Source organism: Furipterus horrens, unplaced genomic scaffold, assembly GCF_987537825.1.
Source record: "Furipterus horrens unplaced genomic scaffold, mFurHor1.1.pri manual_scaffold_3, whole genome shotgun sequence".
In the NCBI taxonomy this organism is placed as follows: domain Eukaryota; kingdom Metazoa; phylum Chordata; class Mammalia; order Chiroptera; family Furipteridae; genus Furipterus; species Furipterus horrens.
Window position 1 is genome coordinate 162,571,885 of NW_028327173.1, and position 16,745 is coordinate 162,588,629.

General features: G+C 45.7%; 1 protein-coding gene across 1 annotated transcript in view; it reads right to left on the reverse strand.

Annotated features, from left to right (window-relative positions):
- Positions 1-3,232: 3,232 nt before the first annotated feature.
- MYO1E (myosin IE) overlaps positions 3,233-16,745 on the reverse strand; it is a 198,757-nt gene continuing 185,244 nt past the window's right edge. The window contains exons 27-28 of the mRNA XM_090270681.1: positions 8,471-8,640; positions 3,233-4,335 (exon numbers count right to left, since the gene is read on the reverse strand). Of these exons, the coding sequence (XP_090126807.1) occupies positions 4,259-4,335; positions 8,471-8,640 (247 nt within the window). The 3' untranslated portion in view covers positions 3,233-4,258. The remainder of the gene's footprint in view (positions 4,336-8,470; positions 8,641-16,745) is intronic.

Here is a 16,745-nt window from a genome sequence, read left to right on the forward strand (position 1 = left end):
AGGCTAGGTCTTCAGAGAGACGCAAAACCAGGAGGGGAAGGGGGCAACATTGCAGGATGGCTCCCACTCTTGACCACAAAAGTGAGGTGTGCCAGGAACTCTGTTCTTCACCACAGATGCACTGTGCACACTAGTCAGACCAGACTCCACTCCCAACCACCAACGAAAGCACCGGAAAACCACTTGTAAAAGTCTGCCCAGCTTCGCTCAGGGGAGGTTTGGGAGGAGTTGGAGTCAACAAGGGAAGGGATCTGGATTACGTATAAACTCTGCTGGGCGGCCAGCCAGGGGAATGCACAGCCATGTTGTCTATCTTGTTGGTGGGAGCATCTCTGCCTGGAAGGAGCCACAGGCTTAAGGAGGGCAAAGCTCTCTCCCTGGCACCCGGGACAAGCTGCTTTCTATGCAGAGACACAGTATCCCCAGCAAGACTCCAGCCCCCCTTGTAGTTCAGGTCCCACGACCAACTTCTGGCTAGCAGTGAGTGGACATGGTGTGTGTCCTTTGCAGGAAATGTCCTTTAAAAAGGAAATGACTCCTCATGCCCTTTCAGCCTTCATGGGGCTGGACTTCATAATGATGTTGTCACGTTTGATCAGATGGGCTGGGACAACATGTTGGCGGTTTGGGCTGCCAGTGCAGCAAGCTCATAAAAGGGCTTCACCCTTTGCCCTCTCCCTGGTGCCAGTCTTGCTTCCCTAAGAACCGTGGAAGCGCCAGTGTCTCTCCCTGCTGCACCCCCTGTTTATGAGCACTTACCCCCAGTGGTTCTCAAATTGTGGCCTGGAGAACACTGAGGGTTCCCTTGAGACCCTTTCAAGGAGTCCATGAGGTCAAAGCTATTTCCATGATAATACTAAGAGTTTATTTGCTTTTTCTTTTTTCACTCTAGTCCTGTGAATGGTGTCTGGTGGAATCTTCTAGAGGCTACATGACACGTGAGGATGCCATCACTCTGGCAGTTGGTGGAATGTTTTTGTTTCCGTTTTAAAATTCTCTGTTTGACTTCCTAATATCGTAAATACTGACAGCTATAACTAACGGAACAACTCTGAGGCCCTCAGTAATGCTGAGGCATGTAGAGGGGTTCTGAGGCCGATGGGTTGGTTGGAGAGCTGCTGGTCTATTAGTTCGAACACTTCTGCCCTAGCGCCCACCTCCCAAGCTTGCTCTCTGGTTCTCGATTACTTTAAACCTTCGGTCGAAGGCATCTGTCACATCCTTATACTGCGTTTTACTGCTCTGCGTGTGCTATATACGCACATGCACACCCATGTCCCAAAGAGGACGGCACATCCTAGAAGGCGGGGAAGACCTCGATTCTCTAAATCCTAGGTTAAGTGACTCTCAAACTAACCACACGTGTTTAACTGAACAGTGAACAAAACGGCAGGTCTGGCTACTCCAGCGATTAGAGGAAACTTAAGGTAATGACTAAGTTTTCTTCACCTGTTCACCTGTAACCATAAAGTAATGCTAAGTTTTTTTCACCTGTAACCGTAAATTCACCTACCTATTCAAAGCCCAGCACTGGGTGAGGCACACGGGCGCAGGGATGGGGGCTTGCTCTGTGATCCTCACTGGTGAGGGTTCTTCCTGCTGCTTGTGGGGATGTTTAACCCAGTTCCTTTTTGGTCACCTAGAGCCCGAGGGGCCCCAGTTACACACAAGTTTAAAATACCAATAATTAATTAAAAGCAGCCAGATGAATTTTCCCCCCAAATTGGGATTGCTTTTCCTTTCCTTTGCTTCTGTCTCTCCCTCTTCCTTCTTTCAATGCTTAACATTAGGGAAAACTGTTTAAAGCCAATAAATTTTTATTTAAGGAATTTCACGTGTTGTGACCCCTTCCATTACCCATCAAAGTCACCTTAGTCTCTCCAAAGCTTGAGTTAGGACATCCTCAAGAGAGCCCCCCAACCCCGCTTTTTTAAAAGAGCCCTTTTTGAAAGAATCTGTGCTTAATCCAGACTTGACCTGTCAGCCCCAAATTCTTTAGAAGTTGGGTTTCTTTTATCCCAGGACTGATTTTTAGGAGGAAAAACAAGCTCATCCTAGCCAGCCAGGGGTGTATGGTAACAACGGAAGGTGGTCTTGGTGTCCCTGCCCGTGAGAAAGCAGCCTTGGTTGGAAATATGGTTCTATCTCCTTCCTCCCACTTTCAGTGAATCCAAGAATGTGAAAGTCCTTTATAGAACATAGAGATTGCCTTCCTCATGTTATCACATCATGGCTTTATTTTTCTCTCTCAAACGGTCACAGAACAAAACAGAACTGAAATCTACTTTAAATATTGTTATTGTTAATAAAGTTTGCTCCCCATTTCTGTTTTTGTTTTAAAGATTTTTATTTATTTTTAGAGAGGATAAGAGGGAGAAAGTGAGGGAGAGAAACATCAATGTGAGAGAGAAACACTGATTGGTTGCTATGCGATTCACCTGGGGACCTGGCCTGCTACCCAGGCATGTGCCCCGACCGGGAATCGAACCAATGACCTCCCTCCTTGTGGGTGACACTCATTCACTGAGCCACAATAGTCAGGGCCCTGTTCTTGATAAAACACAGAATTAAGTGGTTTACTTTGTTCCAGATTTAGATAATTTTGTTTTCTACATGTAACCCCTAATAATTTCTCCCCCTCAGACCTGGGGATTCTGAAACAACACAAAGGTGTGGCTGCTCAAACCTGCTTTCCTGATAGCTTAAGAATGACTGTGCCACCTGGGAGGAGCGGGGAAGCGAGTTTCCCCTGTAAGCTTTTCCTATCGGTGCACATTTCGTTTTCCCCAACTTTGCACTATTACTGCAGTAACACTGAATTGGTTTGCTAGGGCTGCCTTCACCACATCCCATAGACTGGGTGGCTTAACAACAGAAATTGACGGACTTGCAATGTGGAGGCTAGAAGTCTGAGATCCAGGCAGGGGCAAGGCTGGCTGCTTCTGCGGGAAGGACCTGTTCCAGACCCCTCTCCTTGACTCGCAGCTGGCTGACTCCACATCGTCTTCCCTCTCCGTGCGTCCATCTGTGTCCAAGTTCCCTTTTTATCAGGATGCCAGTTATATTGGATTAGGGTGCATACTAATGACTTCATTCTAACTTGTTTACCTCTATAAAGAACCTATTTCCAAACAAGGTCATATACTGAGGCACTGGGGGTTAGGACTTCAAAGTATCTTTTCCTGGGGATGTCGACACAATGTGCCCGTAATAAATGTTGAGAAAGAGCAAGGTGGTTCACTGATTCCTTTATTTATTAGAAGGTAGGAGGAGGGGGGCAGAGGAGAATTACCTGTAGGGAAGGGCTGGGCAGGGTTTGTGAGGACTGAGCGAGAAAGCGGTAACACTGATTCTATAGTTGAAAACGAGTAGTGCACATCTGTAAGTACCTGGTGCGAGTTCTGTAGTAAAATCTACCTTTATGAATAAGTACAGTGGAATACTACTTAGTACATTCATACATGTTTCTACCATCTTGAGATTTTTTATATATACAGTATATGATCTGTTTTTATAAATGTACAGCTTGGGGAAAAAAAAAAAAAAAGAAACCCTTCTAGTAATAGGTACAGCATTAAACACAAAACCAACATGGGCCAGCCACATTCCCACTGTAGACCCAGAGAAAGCAAGGCGAACAGCACAGCCCCAGCCCCTGCTCAGCCCGGCAGCCCGATGGTCCCGGCAAGTGTAAACCAGCGCCCCCTGCACCTGTGGGCTCAGCAGGCCACGCTGGCCCTTGGCATTTGCACAGGAAGTGCCCACTCACGCCAAGCTCAGCCCAGCCTGCAGAGAGCAGGGCCTCCCTGAGGGGAGGTGGCAGACAGGAATGCTGTGTGTCAGGTAAGGAAAAGAGGGATGAGAGAAATGTGCTCTTCAACTAAAGGCACTTGTCAGTGGCCGCCTACAGCCGTCCCCGGCGCCTGGGGAACGAGCGGGGTGCTGTTTTCATAGCGCCAACAAGGTCTGAGTGGACCTCACCTGTCCTCTCGCCGGGTTTAAATAGAATAAATAAATCTTAGTGGGTGGTTGTTTGCCCTCCTGGGTTCCTATGAATAGGCTCTCTTTTAGGATCATTTATGGAATGATGCTCCCTTTCCCCAATCCAGTTTTTCAGTGTCCTGGGGAAGGTGCCAGAATAAGTCCAGGCCATGGAGAAGCAATTGCTCGCCACAGATCAGAAGGGGAGCCCCAAATGTCCCTGCCCCCATCTGTGCCTGGAGCTCCTTCACCCCGCATGCCAGAGTCTCTGTGCAGCTCAGATCTTAGTCACATAGTTGTTGGGGAATAGCCCCTGCTTGCCTCGTAGCCGGCCCGTCCACCAGCCAGACGGATCTGTAGGGAGACAGGGAGACAGGGAGACAGGTGAAGGGGAGTGAAGTTGTTCTCCCTGGGGCCAAATACTCCTGCTCCCACCGTGCCTCCCATGGGCAAGGGCGGCTTGGCTCCAGCCACGTTCTGTTTCCTTCTTTATTTTCTTTTATTTTAAATAAAAAAGTTTGTGGTAAAAAGTAACCCCTCCCATAGAGCAGACACACAGATGGGGCACTCAGGGCCTCTTCAGGGAAGGAGCTGCTGCCCAGCTGTGAGATGCTGCTGTCGGCCCTTCTGGACAGTCCAGCCTCTGAGATGAGGCTGATGGCTCTGGTTCGGGGCGGCCGCGGCCCATGGGGAGCTGGGGTCTAGGCATGCCATGCCGGTGTCCGCCACAGGCAGTCTCACCTCTGGAGCAGCTGCTGGCTGGCACACTGTCTGGCTGTGTCCTGGTCTGATGGCCCCTAGTTCTGCTTCCTCCCCTTCTCTTCACTCCTAACTCCACTTAAGACTCTGCTTCTGGAAGAACCTTGTCTGCAACATTTCTAGTCCTTACTTTTCACCTTAATCCCTGGCCTGTCCCCAGTAATGAGTATTTGGTATATATTCTTCCTGAACTTTTTCTGTGATTATAAATGTATATTCATTATAAACAGAAATAGGCCATTCTGTATCGTACGATTCTGCATCTTGCTTTTCAAAACTTCATAGATACAACCTTTCCATGTCTGTATCTCATTTTTTAACCAGTTGCACTGTATTCCAGAATTTATGTAGCTGCTTCCTTATTGATGGGCATGTGTTCCCAATTTTTCACTATTAACGCAATAAACAGCCACGTGTATATCTTTACACCTACGTGCAAGTAATTCTATACGAGAAATTCATGAGTCAAAGAATATGGACCTTCTACTGTATTAACTTTTGTAAGAAAAATATGTGATTACGTTATTTTTGTCATAGGTAATACTTTTATACATACTTCCAAAAGTTCAAACAGAGAAACAGTGGAAATGGCCATCCAGATCCCTTCTTTGAGGGCAAGCAATGTTACCTATATTTCGTACTTTCTTCAGAGATATTTCATGTACATGAAAGCAAGTATTTGTAAAAATGGCCCCCTTCTCTACACAAATGATCACATGCTATGCATAATACATGTTTTGCACTTTTTAAAAACCTTAATGTACACTAATGATCATTTCATGTCAGTGTGTAAAGAGCTTCCATATTCTCTTCCTATAGCTGCACACATGCCACTATTCCTGTCACTTACCTATTCTTCTATTGGTTGTTGGTCTTTATCTTGTTGATTAGGAGTTCTTTATATATTTGTGAATTTGTCATGAGTTGCAAATATCCTCCTCCCATTTTTATTACTATATTAATGTTTTATGATATTTTAATATTTAAGTAGTTGACTCAAATGATCTATTATTTTAGGGCTTCTTGGTTTTCTACCCTGTTTAGAAATCCTTTCCCACATTGATATTATTAAAGAAAACTCTCCTATACTTACTTATAGGACTTTTATGTTTATTTTATACATTTAAATATTTATTTATTTAAGATTTATTTTGGTGGAAGGGGCTAAATACAAACCCATGACATGGGGGTTTAAAAATGGTAAGAAGTACTGTTAAATTTCCTTCCCAAAGTCTATTTCAGCAAGAAACAGTGAAAGAAGGTTACCTATTTCCCTCACTAACTGCAGATATTATAATCCACCCTCTGTTTGCAATGGCAACATCCAGATGTTCTTAAAATTAAAAGTTTTCTGAAACTCATTTGATGGCAAAACTTGACCTGAATTGACATGAGTTTATGATGTCTCTTCCCACAGAGTGTGAATGCGCATGTTTCATAGCAGAAACACTGATTCTGATCTAGGGAGTTGCCCTGGGACCCTCAAGGGGTGTTCTATATGTATCCATACACACCATTATTAACTTCCTAAAAGCTCCCATCTGATTTCTGAAACTCATTTAGCTCTAAGGGTTTGGATCCGATTTGAATCTTTGCCCAGTGTCACAGGTGAAATGTTCTCTGTGGCATTTCATTGATGACTTGGGAGGATCAATAGCCCTTGTCCACTTCGGGACAGGATTGCTTGTCTTCTTCATGTGGAGGAGTTTATACATGTAAAACGACTTTTTCTAGTCTCTTTTCTATAATTTAATTTTGCTCCTGGTGCTATTCACCATGCAAAAGGTTTTAACTTGGCCTTTTTATGAGGTTAAATCCTGTATGATTTGGAGGCTTGATGTCTTCCATAGAAAGGCTTTTCCCATCCAAAGATTAATATAGTATTCTAGGTTTCCTTCTAACAGTTTTATAATTTAGTTATATATTTTTAGCTGTTTAATCCACCTGATTTTTTTCATGTATGAGGTAAATAGCTCATTTTCTTTTCTTTTCAAAATAGAAAGGAATCGTCTATCCTTTCCCCTGATTTCAAAGCCACATTTATCATATATTAAATACCTATCTACACAGGGGTCTGTTTTTGGATTCTCTTTTACCCCGTTTATCTACATGTCTATTCCTGCACTAATACCACACTGTTTAAATTACAGTGATAACTTAAAACATGTTTTGACAACTTCTAGGACTCTACATTTATGTAAATATGCAATTGTTTTAAATATACCTAAGCGTGTTATTTCTAGAATTGAGAAATGAAAAGAAAGCAATACTCATTTAAAATTCAATACTTAAGGAGACCAATTCAACATTTTCTATGGCATAGACACACACATATAGGCATATACATTTTATATTTTTACAAAAAGGAGACTATAGTCCACAGTAGATAACCTTTTTCCTTTTTTCCATGAACATTTTTCTATTTCAATACTGTACTTTCATATCATTATCTTTGATAAAAAGTTTTTGCATCAAAGTTCACTAAATGGATATAGCAAAGCTCTTTTTAACCAATTTCTTTACTAGATATTAGGTTACTTCCAATATTTTTGCCGAACAAAGCTGGTAATAAAAATCCTGTTTGTGTTTACTAGAGTTTATTTCAACACTTATTTTTACTCTGACACTTTTGAATAATACTACTAAATGGCTCAAACTATTGAAACTTGTAGAAAACTAGATGGTTAAGAAAGATTAAAACAAACAAACAAAAAAAAACCCAGAGATCGGTTCAAAGGAGGTTGGTCCAGGGACCTAGAATTCTCCCTTAAGTGAACTCGTGTGATGAAGACACCTGCTGAAAACAATTCCTGGAACTGTCCTTGGCCGCCTCTTCCTGAAAACTAAACTCGCCAAGGACCGCTGTTCACGGAGGCTGTCCTCGCTCTGCTCCCGAACCTGCCGGCCGGCCAGCGCCTTCACCAGTCTCCTTGAGCCTGACATTCAGAGTCTTCTATGGCCAGGCCACTCCTACTGTGTCATCTTGTCTCCCATGGCATCTCCTTGGGGATTCTGCATGGAGTCAAGCATCGGCTCTTTGCCCTAAAATGACCCGCTCTTTCTAGCCTCTGGGACTTCTCTGTCTGTCTCCCCACTCCTCACCACAAATGTCCGTTCCTTCACAGTACTTTTTCTAACACCCTAAGCCAGGCGTTATCTTTGTTTTTATGTTTCCATAGGTGTTAATGTTTGATTTTGCATATATTATATTCTAACTTTTCTTCTCTACTAAATTAATAGAACATTCAGCCACTTTAATAACAGAAGTCACAGGTTGCCACCCTGGCTTCCAGTCCATCACCTTCGCTGGAGCTTGGGTGGGAGAGTCCCTGCCCTGTCTAACCCACTCTGCTACAGAGACTGGTTCAGGGGTGAGCACACAACCAGTGTGGTCCAGTCAAGTGAAAGCCAGGACTTTGCCCAGTGTCTAAGAGAAGAAGTCTCAGTGACAGCTTTCAGATATGTTTGATCTGTGATGCAGCCATTTTGCTACCAGGAGGAAAACCAGTCTGAGGAGGGAAGAGATATAAAAAAGAGGGCGGAGCCGAAAGAAGCATTAAAAAATGAAGCTGGAGTCTTGATCAAACTGAGCGTGCAATGTGGCTTACCTCTACAAGTTCCAGTTAGAGGGGACCCTACATTTCCTTCATGTTTAAACTAGTTTTTATAACAACGTAACTGCATATTCTTTGTGAGGCTGTCCCAGCCCGCCAGCCAGCCACGCACTTACCTTCTTTGATAATATCGATAATGTCATTGGCATTGAAGCTGAGTTCGTCCGTGTCCTGAGCATCGTAGGCGTAAAGAGCCTTGCACTGTGGCACCTGAGGCTTAGGCTTGGGCTGGGGCTTGGGCCTGCCTCCTGCTGGGGTAGGCCTGCTGGTTGTTTGCCTCCGGACCCTATGGAGAGAATGGAGGCAGATGAGAGGTGGCACCCAACAGGAGGCACCGTGTAGTGGCTTGGACCATGGGGCCAGCACTGGCCTGTTCAAGTTCAAATCCAGCTCCATCCTGAGAATAAAATAGCCTCCCTGACAAGGTCATTGCAAAAGCACGCATTTAGTTCTTAATGAACACCAACTGCTGTTATTGTGTCCCCAGCATATTGTGGAAAAGACACAGTTATACAGAAGTTTATAAAGCACACACACACACACACACACACACACACACACATCTAAATTATAATAAAACAAATAGTCATGAATCTACCCTCCTCCCCGAACTCAGGAAATAGAACTTTTGCTGGTGCCATAGAAGTCTCTCCTCAGCTGCAGTCCCTCCCAGAATGAACCATCCCTGCACTTTGTGTTCATAATTCTGCTTTTCTTTGTAGTGTAACCACACGCATCTCCCTAAATGATCCACGTAGTTTGCCTATTTTTAGTGTACAAAAGGAATCCTTTCCGACTACCACTCGCTCCATCTTTGAGATGTACCTTGTTGAGATACATAGTTTTAGTTCATTTACTCTCATCGCTTTACGCTAGTCCACTGCATGAATATGTCACAATTTACTTACCCACTGCTGATGGTCATTTAGGATGATTCCAGCTTTCATTATAAAACATGCTACTGTAAATGTTCTTGTGCAAGAGTTTATCTAGAGCAGCCTGTCAACATCAGCACTGCCCTGTGCCCTGTAGGGTGTTCAGCAACATCCCTGGCCTTTACCCACTGAGTGCTGGGAGTACCCCCGCCCCTTGCTCATGATAATCAAAAATATCTCCAGGACTAGAACCCTAATCCAGCTTGAAATGTATTCTTTAAACATACTATCCTGCTTCCTGTCACCATTCACATGTTGTCTCAAGGCATATAACTACAGCTTGTTCTTATTTAGTAAGATCTTTAAACTTATATCTGAAACATCTATTAAATACATTCATAAAAACATTTAGAGAAAAAGGAAATAAAAATATAGAAACCCCCCCCCCCCCCCACACACACATACTTTGCTTAAGGACGAACCAAAGAAAAGCCTACGTTCATCTGCTTACAAACCCTAAGCTTCAGATTTCTTCTAAGAAAGGCTGGCCTGCACTCAACATGGCGGGGCTGACTGTCAGGTCTGGCGGGTCTGTGAACACCTGCTAACAGCATGGGAAGGAGGAGAAGGGAGGGTCTTTCCTTGGGTCTGAGTTCTGGAAGGAGAAAGCACACGCGGTTTTGAGCTATGCTCTCCGGAGGCCAGAGCCCCACTATCCTTGCTGAGGTCCTGTGATACCAGATGCTAACTGGTGCTGATGACTAAGTCGGATCATGAGTGAGTGGCTTGGGGGGAGGGGGCACTGGATGTCAGCTGGGTGGTAGGGCTGTTCCTTTGGTGCTGCCTGGGGCTCTCCTCCTTCGTGGGAGGGAGCCAACCCCCCAGTGACAGAAGCTTCAGTCCTCTCAGGTCAACCCTGTCCCCACCTTTCCCACCCCCACCATGCACTTTTATCAGAGAAAAGGCATCTGGTAGATCCTTAGCATGACATCATTTTCTCCCTGGTCTACTGGAAATCCCCAATCCCTGCCTGAGAAGTGCTGGCTTCTTTGAAAGCTGGTCGGGCACACAGGCTTTTAATTAAGCAACCTATATATTAGGGGTGTCAGCATTTAGTTAATAAGAGCCATTAGCCTGGGTGCCAGCAGTCAGGTGATTTCCCAGCAACAGGGAACGGGTGGAGGGCGGGGTGTGTTAGAAAACCCTGGGAGGGAGGAAAGCCTTCGGCCTGCTAGTTCCAGGGAGCAGGCTAGGAGGAAATGCACACACATATACACAGACACACTCCCCCAAAGAGGCGTAGATGGAACTCTGGCCTCTCTTGTGTCCAGGGGGAGAAACCCACCATCAGTGCCAGTTGGTGAGGCATCTGGAGCCAAGAATATTGGGACTTGGGTGCAGTTCCCGGACAGGGGAGCCTCTTAGTGGAGAGATAAAGCTAAATGACCCCTGAAAGGTAGGACTCGCTCTGCCAAGCCATCCCAGGAGTCGCCACCCCGCCCTGGGCCCTCTGCCCAGCAGCCTCCAGCTTTGACTAAGCCCTCAGTTCCTCCTCCTTCATTTCTTCCCTGCCAGCTGCTTCCTTTCTGAGCTCCCTAAACATCACCTCAGCTCATCACTTATGAGTTCCCCTTATCCTACTTCTCCCTCACTAAAATTCCTTCTAACAGCTTCTCTCTGCTCTTGGGAAATGGACCAAAATCCTCCGTGGGGCCAAGAAAGTCCCTGCCTGGTGAGGCCCCTGCTGGCCCCCAGTGTGTGTCCTGCCACAGGCCACACCGGTGCCTCCCCACCTTTTTTTCATGGAAGCCCTGGAGCCCTGGCTGGGGTTAGGAACCCCTGGCCACGAATACCTAGCTTACACCATTTTCGCTGATGAAAGACAACGCTCTCCCCTAAGGTTGGGAACAAAACAGGTCTCCCTCACCGGGCTTGCTCACTGCTGTACTGGAAGCTCTAACAGAGCTATTAGTTAAGAATAAAAGGCACGCGGATTGAAGAGAAGAGAAAATACCTCTGTTTGCACATGAGATGATCTGTATATAGAAAATCCTAAGGAGTACGCTAAACAAACTATCGCCACTAATAAACAAGTTCAGCAAGATCACAGAATACGAGATCAATATATCAAAATCAGCTCTCTGTGCATTAGCAATGAACAATCCAAAAGTGAAACTGAGAAAACAATTCTATTTACAAGATATAAAAAAGAATGTCATGCTTAGGAGCAAATTCAAGAGAAGAAGAATGATTCTACTTAAATGAAATATCTAAAAAAGGCTATTTATATTGACAGAAGGTAGATTAGTGTGGTTGCCTGGAGCTGGTGCTGGGGGCAGGGGAATCACTGCTGATGGGAAGAAGCTTTCTTCTGGGGATGATGAAAATGTTCTAAAAGTAGACTAGGATAATGGTCGCAGGACTCTGTGACTATACTGTGCACTGTACTTTAAAACGGTTGATTAAAAAAAAATAACAAAAACTGGTTTAAAAAAAAAAAGTAAGCTGCATGAGCCCCTTTGGCACTGCTGACACCCAGCGTGACCTCCGCCAGCCTGTGTGCTGCAGCTGCTGGCATCCCAGGCAGAGTTGGGGAGTGGGGGTGGGTATGGAGGTCGGGGGTCTTTGATCCCAAGGCATCAGAGGCTACCTTGTCAGGAAAGTCAAAGTAAAACCTTAGGGATTACTGGGGAATCTGGGTTCCTGGGTAGATCCTAGACAACTTGGTTTGATTGCCCCAGGCCCTGGACAATTGCCACTACACTGGCAAGGCAAAGCCCCCTGGTCCCTTATCAGCTGGCCGAATGGGGTTTATGGCAAGTCACAAGTGGGAGCAGGGAGAGTCCAGGCAGCGCTGAGATGGGTACTGCTGCTGGGGAAGAGAGTGTTTGGTGGGGAATGGATGTGGGAATGCATGGGAAAAGGGCAACCCTGAGGTCACCACTCAGTCTGGCTCTTTCCTGTTTAAATGTCCTCTGTGGCCAGGAAGGGGTACCACTGCTCCGGGAGGGCAGCGTCTTCCCAGAGAGAGCCAGTTACACAAGGCCGTCCTCACCAATGACTTCTGCTCCACGGTGTCATCAGGGATGTCTCCACTCTTCTTGCACATGTCAGCTGATGGGGTGTCATCGGGGAGCCCCTCTGGTAGCTGTATGAGATGCAGCTAAACCTGCCCGGGCTCTGCCTGTCCCAGGCAAGGCACCGAGCGAGGCATTTTCACAGATGTTGCTTCATTTAACTTCACAACACCCCTGTGAAATGCCTAAGGAAGGGCGCTGGGATTTCCTGCTGGTTCCGTCAGTGGATGACAGGATGGCCTATGCAGAAGGCTCCCAGAACTCTAGCCACACCAACAGTTCTGGCCACACTCCCCTGGGCTGCCTCTGCCCTCCCACTAGTGCTGCCAATTCCTGCTCAGCCTTCAAATCTCATTTCAACCCCTGCCACATCCTCTGGAACCCCACACCTGCCCAGAACAGGGCATCAATGGGGTAGTACAGCGACTAGTGTCACTATTGGGACAGTAGGCTCCTGGGCGGGTTCTGGTCTTTGCTCACCAAGCACACCAGGTGCCCTCAACCTGCACGTTCTGCTGGAGTGACTGCAGCAGAAGGGACCCCGGCTCCAGAGTCAGCGCACTGCCACTGGCTGGCACACAACTTGGGTGCACCACTTCACTTCTTCAGGTGTCTTCATCGATTAAAAAAGGGGGACTCAGGCAACGGCTCAGGTCCTTTTTCTAATCCTGAGAGCTTTACAGAGTGCTCCCAACAAAATGTTTCCTGCTGGATGTACACAGAGCCCAGGAAGCAATCACTGTGTCTGCGTTTCACCTCACAGTAGGCTTGGAAACCACCATAGAAAATGGTTAGCTTAGAACAGCCTTCTTCCAGGCTCCATGTCAGCCAGGCTCAGTCTTAAACTCAGACAATCTCCTCTGCATCACTAGGTGGCGATCCTGTGTAATCAATAATGAGGACAGATAATGACTTTTGGTGACCTGCCAGAAACTGATGAATGAGCTCTTCCAGGTGCCTGGAGCCCTCCACTCCCAGCCAACTGCCAATGGGCCAATGTGGTGAAGAACGAACTCAGAGTTTCTTCCACCGCAAACAAGACCCTCGTGCCCAGGGAGCTGGAACTGGCTCAGTGCAGCCCATGAGAGCAGGTTGTCACAGCTTTCAGGGTTTTTGTGGGCCAGTTGTTACAGTCATTATTAGAGATGAAATCAAACACACTTCAGACCGGGTAAATCATATTAAAGCAAAGGCAGTAAATACTAATAACAACCCTTCCTAATTATTTTACTATATTTTACTTCTATCTATACTCTGATGTTATTGTCTGTGGCTTTTGCATAATGACACCCCTACCTAATGATAATGGTGTGTGACTGTGTCTCTCTTCCCAACACCAAGACCAGGGGCAGCTTGAAACTGGCCATGGTGAGTAGAAACTGGCCGGTGTTACAGCTCAGCCGGCCAGCTGTTCACCAGTACACCCCCCGCCCACAAAACCTCGTGAGAGCTCACATGCACTCATCTAACAGTGACAGCAACAAAACCTAGATTTGTTTTGTAACGGAAATGTATGATTTAGATAATTTCCTTACTTCTGGAATTTTATGATGTTTGCATTCCTAATAAACCTGATGTGACTAAAAATTGTGTTTTAAAAACAATTATTTCATTGCCCTGGCTGGTGTGGCGCAGTTGATTGAGCGCTGGCCTGAGAACTGACAGGTTGCCGGTTGATTCCCAGTCAGGGCACAGGCCTGGGTTGTGGGCGGGGTCTCTGGTTGGAGGTGAGCAGGAGGCAACCCAGCGATGTTTCCTCTCGCACATCAATACCCCTTCCTCCCCGCGCTCATTAAAACAAAACCAAAAACAAACCCAACAACAACAACAAAACACAATTATTTCATTGGGATCATGAGGATTTGAGCAAGAATTTCTGACTCACAATAACAAAAATATTTTTCCTATTTCAATAACAAAGGTTCACTACATATATGTATGTATGTATATATATAAAATTCAGAATTAGAAAACTCCTCATTACTGAGCAAATCCATGTTTCATGATATGTAATTGTGGCACAATGTAATATAGTTTTCCTGCTCCTTCTTGACCTATACTTCAGGCTAATCTGTACACACTTACCCCTTTATTGTGTCTACTCCCCATTAAGAAAACACAGGAAAGAGCTGAGCTACAGCAACTTACTTTTACAGCAGGTCTTTTTCCTGAGAAGAGCATTAGACCTCTAATGCAACCACATTATAACCCACTCAACAGTTTCCTGAGTCACCAAGCAAGCGAGGTCGGCTTGCCTTGTGAAGACCTGCACTGCGGGAGAAGTCCTGTGTTAGTGACAGGGGAAGCCAAGGGTGCCTTTGGCCTGAGACATCGAGATGCCGTCTGACATCTGAACCCTCGTGGACAGCTGACCATTCTCACAAGACGCCAAAAGTCCACAAGGAAAAAAACCCCAAATTACATCAGTGAAAACAAAACTCTCTAAAGTAACAGTTTGTTCATTCGCTCTCTCCTGGGAATGCCCGTCACTTCCCAGGGGCTGTGAGTTCCGATGATTGGAGCAAAGGACATTTGACTAGGAAGCCTGGAATGGTAGAGCGGGAGGAGTTTGGGGCTTTGTTCGCATTGTCCAAACACAGCTAGTGTCTGTTGTAATGTTACCTCACAGGTCTCTTCTGCTAGTGCTCTGAGCCCACAGAGCAGCACCGTTATTACGTGTGTGTGCAGGGTTGGGAGGTGAGGGAGGAAGGAAGGTGTCTCTCTGACTGGTCCCCTTGTTTTGGCTTCTGCAGGCTGCCCATTCCCCATTAAAGCCAGCAATGCCTAAGGCTTAGGCGTTGGGAGTCCAGGGCTCTGGAGTTCCTGCAAGGAAAGCAATTGGGCCAGAGGACACACACTTTTCAATCCTGGTAGAACATTACCATTTCCCCATGACACCAAAGCACAGGAATAACAGTCATAAAAGATACAAATAAATGTTCAAATTGCATAGTGCTTTATCATTTACAAAGCCCTTATTTTATCTCCAAGAAACCCTGAGGAGTGGGCTTTAAAATTATATTATTATTATCCCTACTTTACAGGTGAGGACACCAAGGTGTAGAAAGAGTGACGAACATGAGGCAGCACAGCAGGTAATTAGCGAAATGATCCATGTGCCAGCATGTGGCACAAAGAAGGCCAGGGCCCAGAAAATATTCAATGAATGAATCAATGAAGAAAGAAACACAGGAACTGGGACTCACAACCAGTCCCTGCACCTGTCATCCAACAGGCCACCTTCTGCGAGCTTCTCTGCAGCTGCCACACCTCTGGGGCAGTGGGGTGAACCTAGTTTATTGCCGGGTTAGCTGGGATTGAGCTTCTAGATAGCATTCCCCTGTTCTGCAGATGTGAAATTTATGCCTTGAAATTCCAAGAAGGAAAATAATGGCATTTTATTTCACTGGCTCTTTAAAATATGGTCCATTCCAAAAGGTTGAATCTATAAACATTACTGGAAATGTGGGAGTGGATGCCAGGAATTCCTGAGCTTTGTGTCAACTCGGGCCAGGAGATGGCTGCTGCTCCTGTAGCTTATGGGTTGAGAATTATTGCTATTGGACACTTGTTGGAAATTTTAAGCGCCTTGAAAATATGACTCCATTAGGAGAATCTTGTCAAGAGACACCCAGGCAGCATTTCAGTTTCTGTATTGATCTCTCCCCTTTGTGGCGTGGCCAGAAGCCCTACCGCTGAGCCCTCCCGATACTTTCCCATTTCTCCAACTGCTTGCTGGGTTAACCTCTGGAGTATTTTGAAATTTCCTGAAGTTGTCCTCGCAGGAAATGGACCACAGGATTAGAAAGGTCAACAGAAAAGAATCTCCGGCATGGGTTTTGATACTTCCAATAATAAAGTGCAGGTAGATGATGTACATCTCAGTTACTGGAGGGAAAATATTAAAGCTAACTTGATGGCACATCAAGTGTTCCTATCAAGTCAGAGCAAAGGCTGATGAATGGCCTGCTTATATGATTCTTGCTCAACCTGTTCTCTTTCCCTGAGAATCAGCAACGATCTTTCACCTGAATCAGGCTTGGAAAAAGGTATGCTAAAGGACTGCAAGACAGTGATCCCTCTACATCTCTCTTAGTTTCCTTGGACGATGATGACGATGGCAACGAGAAGAATAGCACCCAGGGCACACATGTGGCAAGGCAAGGGCAACAGATGCAGTTGGGGTGGTAATTAGCTTAGTGAAAGCTTCATGTTCTCTCCAGAAAAACCTGGACGGAACCAAAAATGAACTGACAAAGACTTTCCTGAATTAACTTGAGGTGTTAATTATACCATTTGATTTTATCCACATTACGTGATCCAAAAGAAATGATTGCTTATGCTCAATATGTCTATAAAGAAAAGTGCACTGGGGGTGGGAGAGGGAAAGAAAAGAAATCCAAGGGTGTGAAAGCCTGGGGAGAGAAAGACTGTGGTAA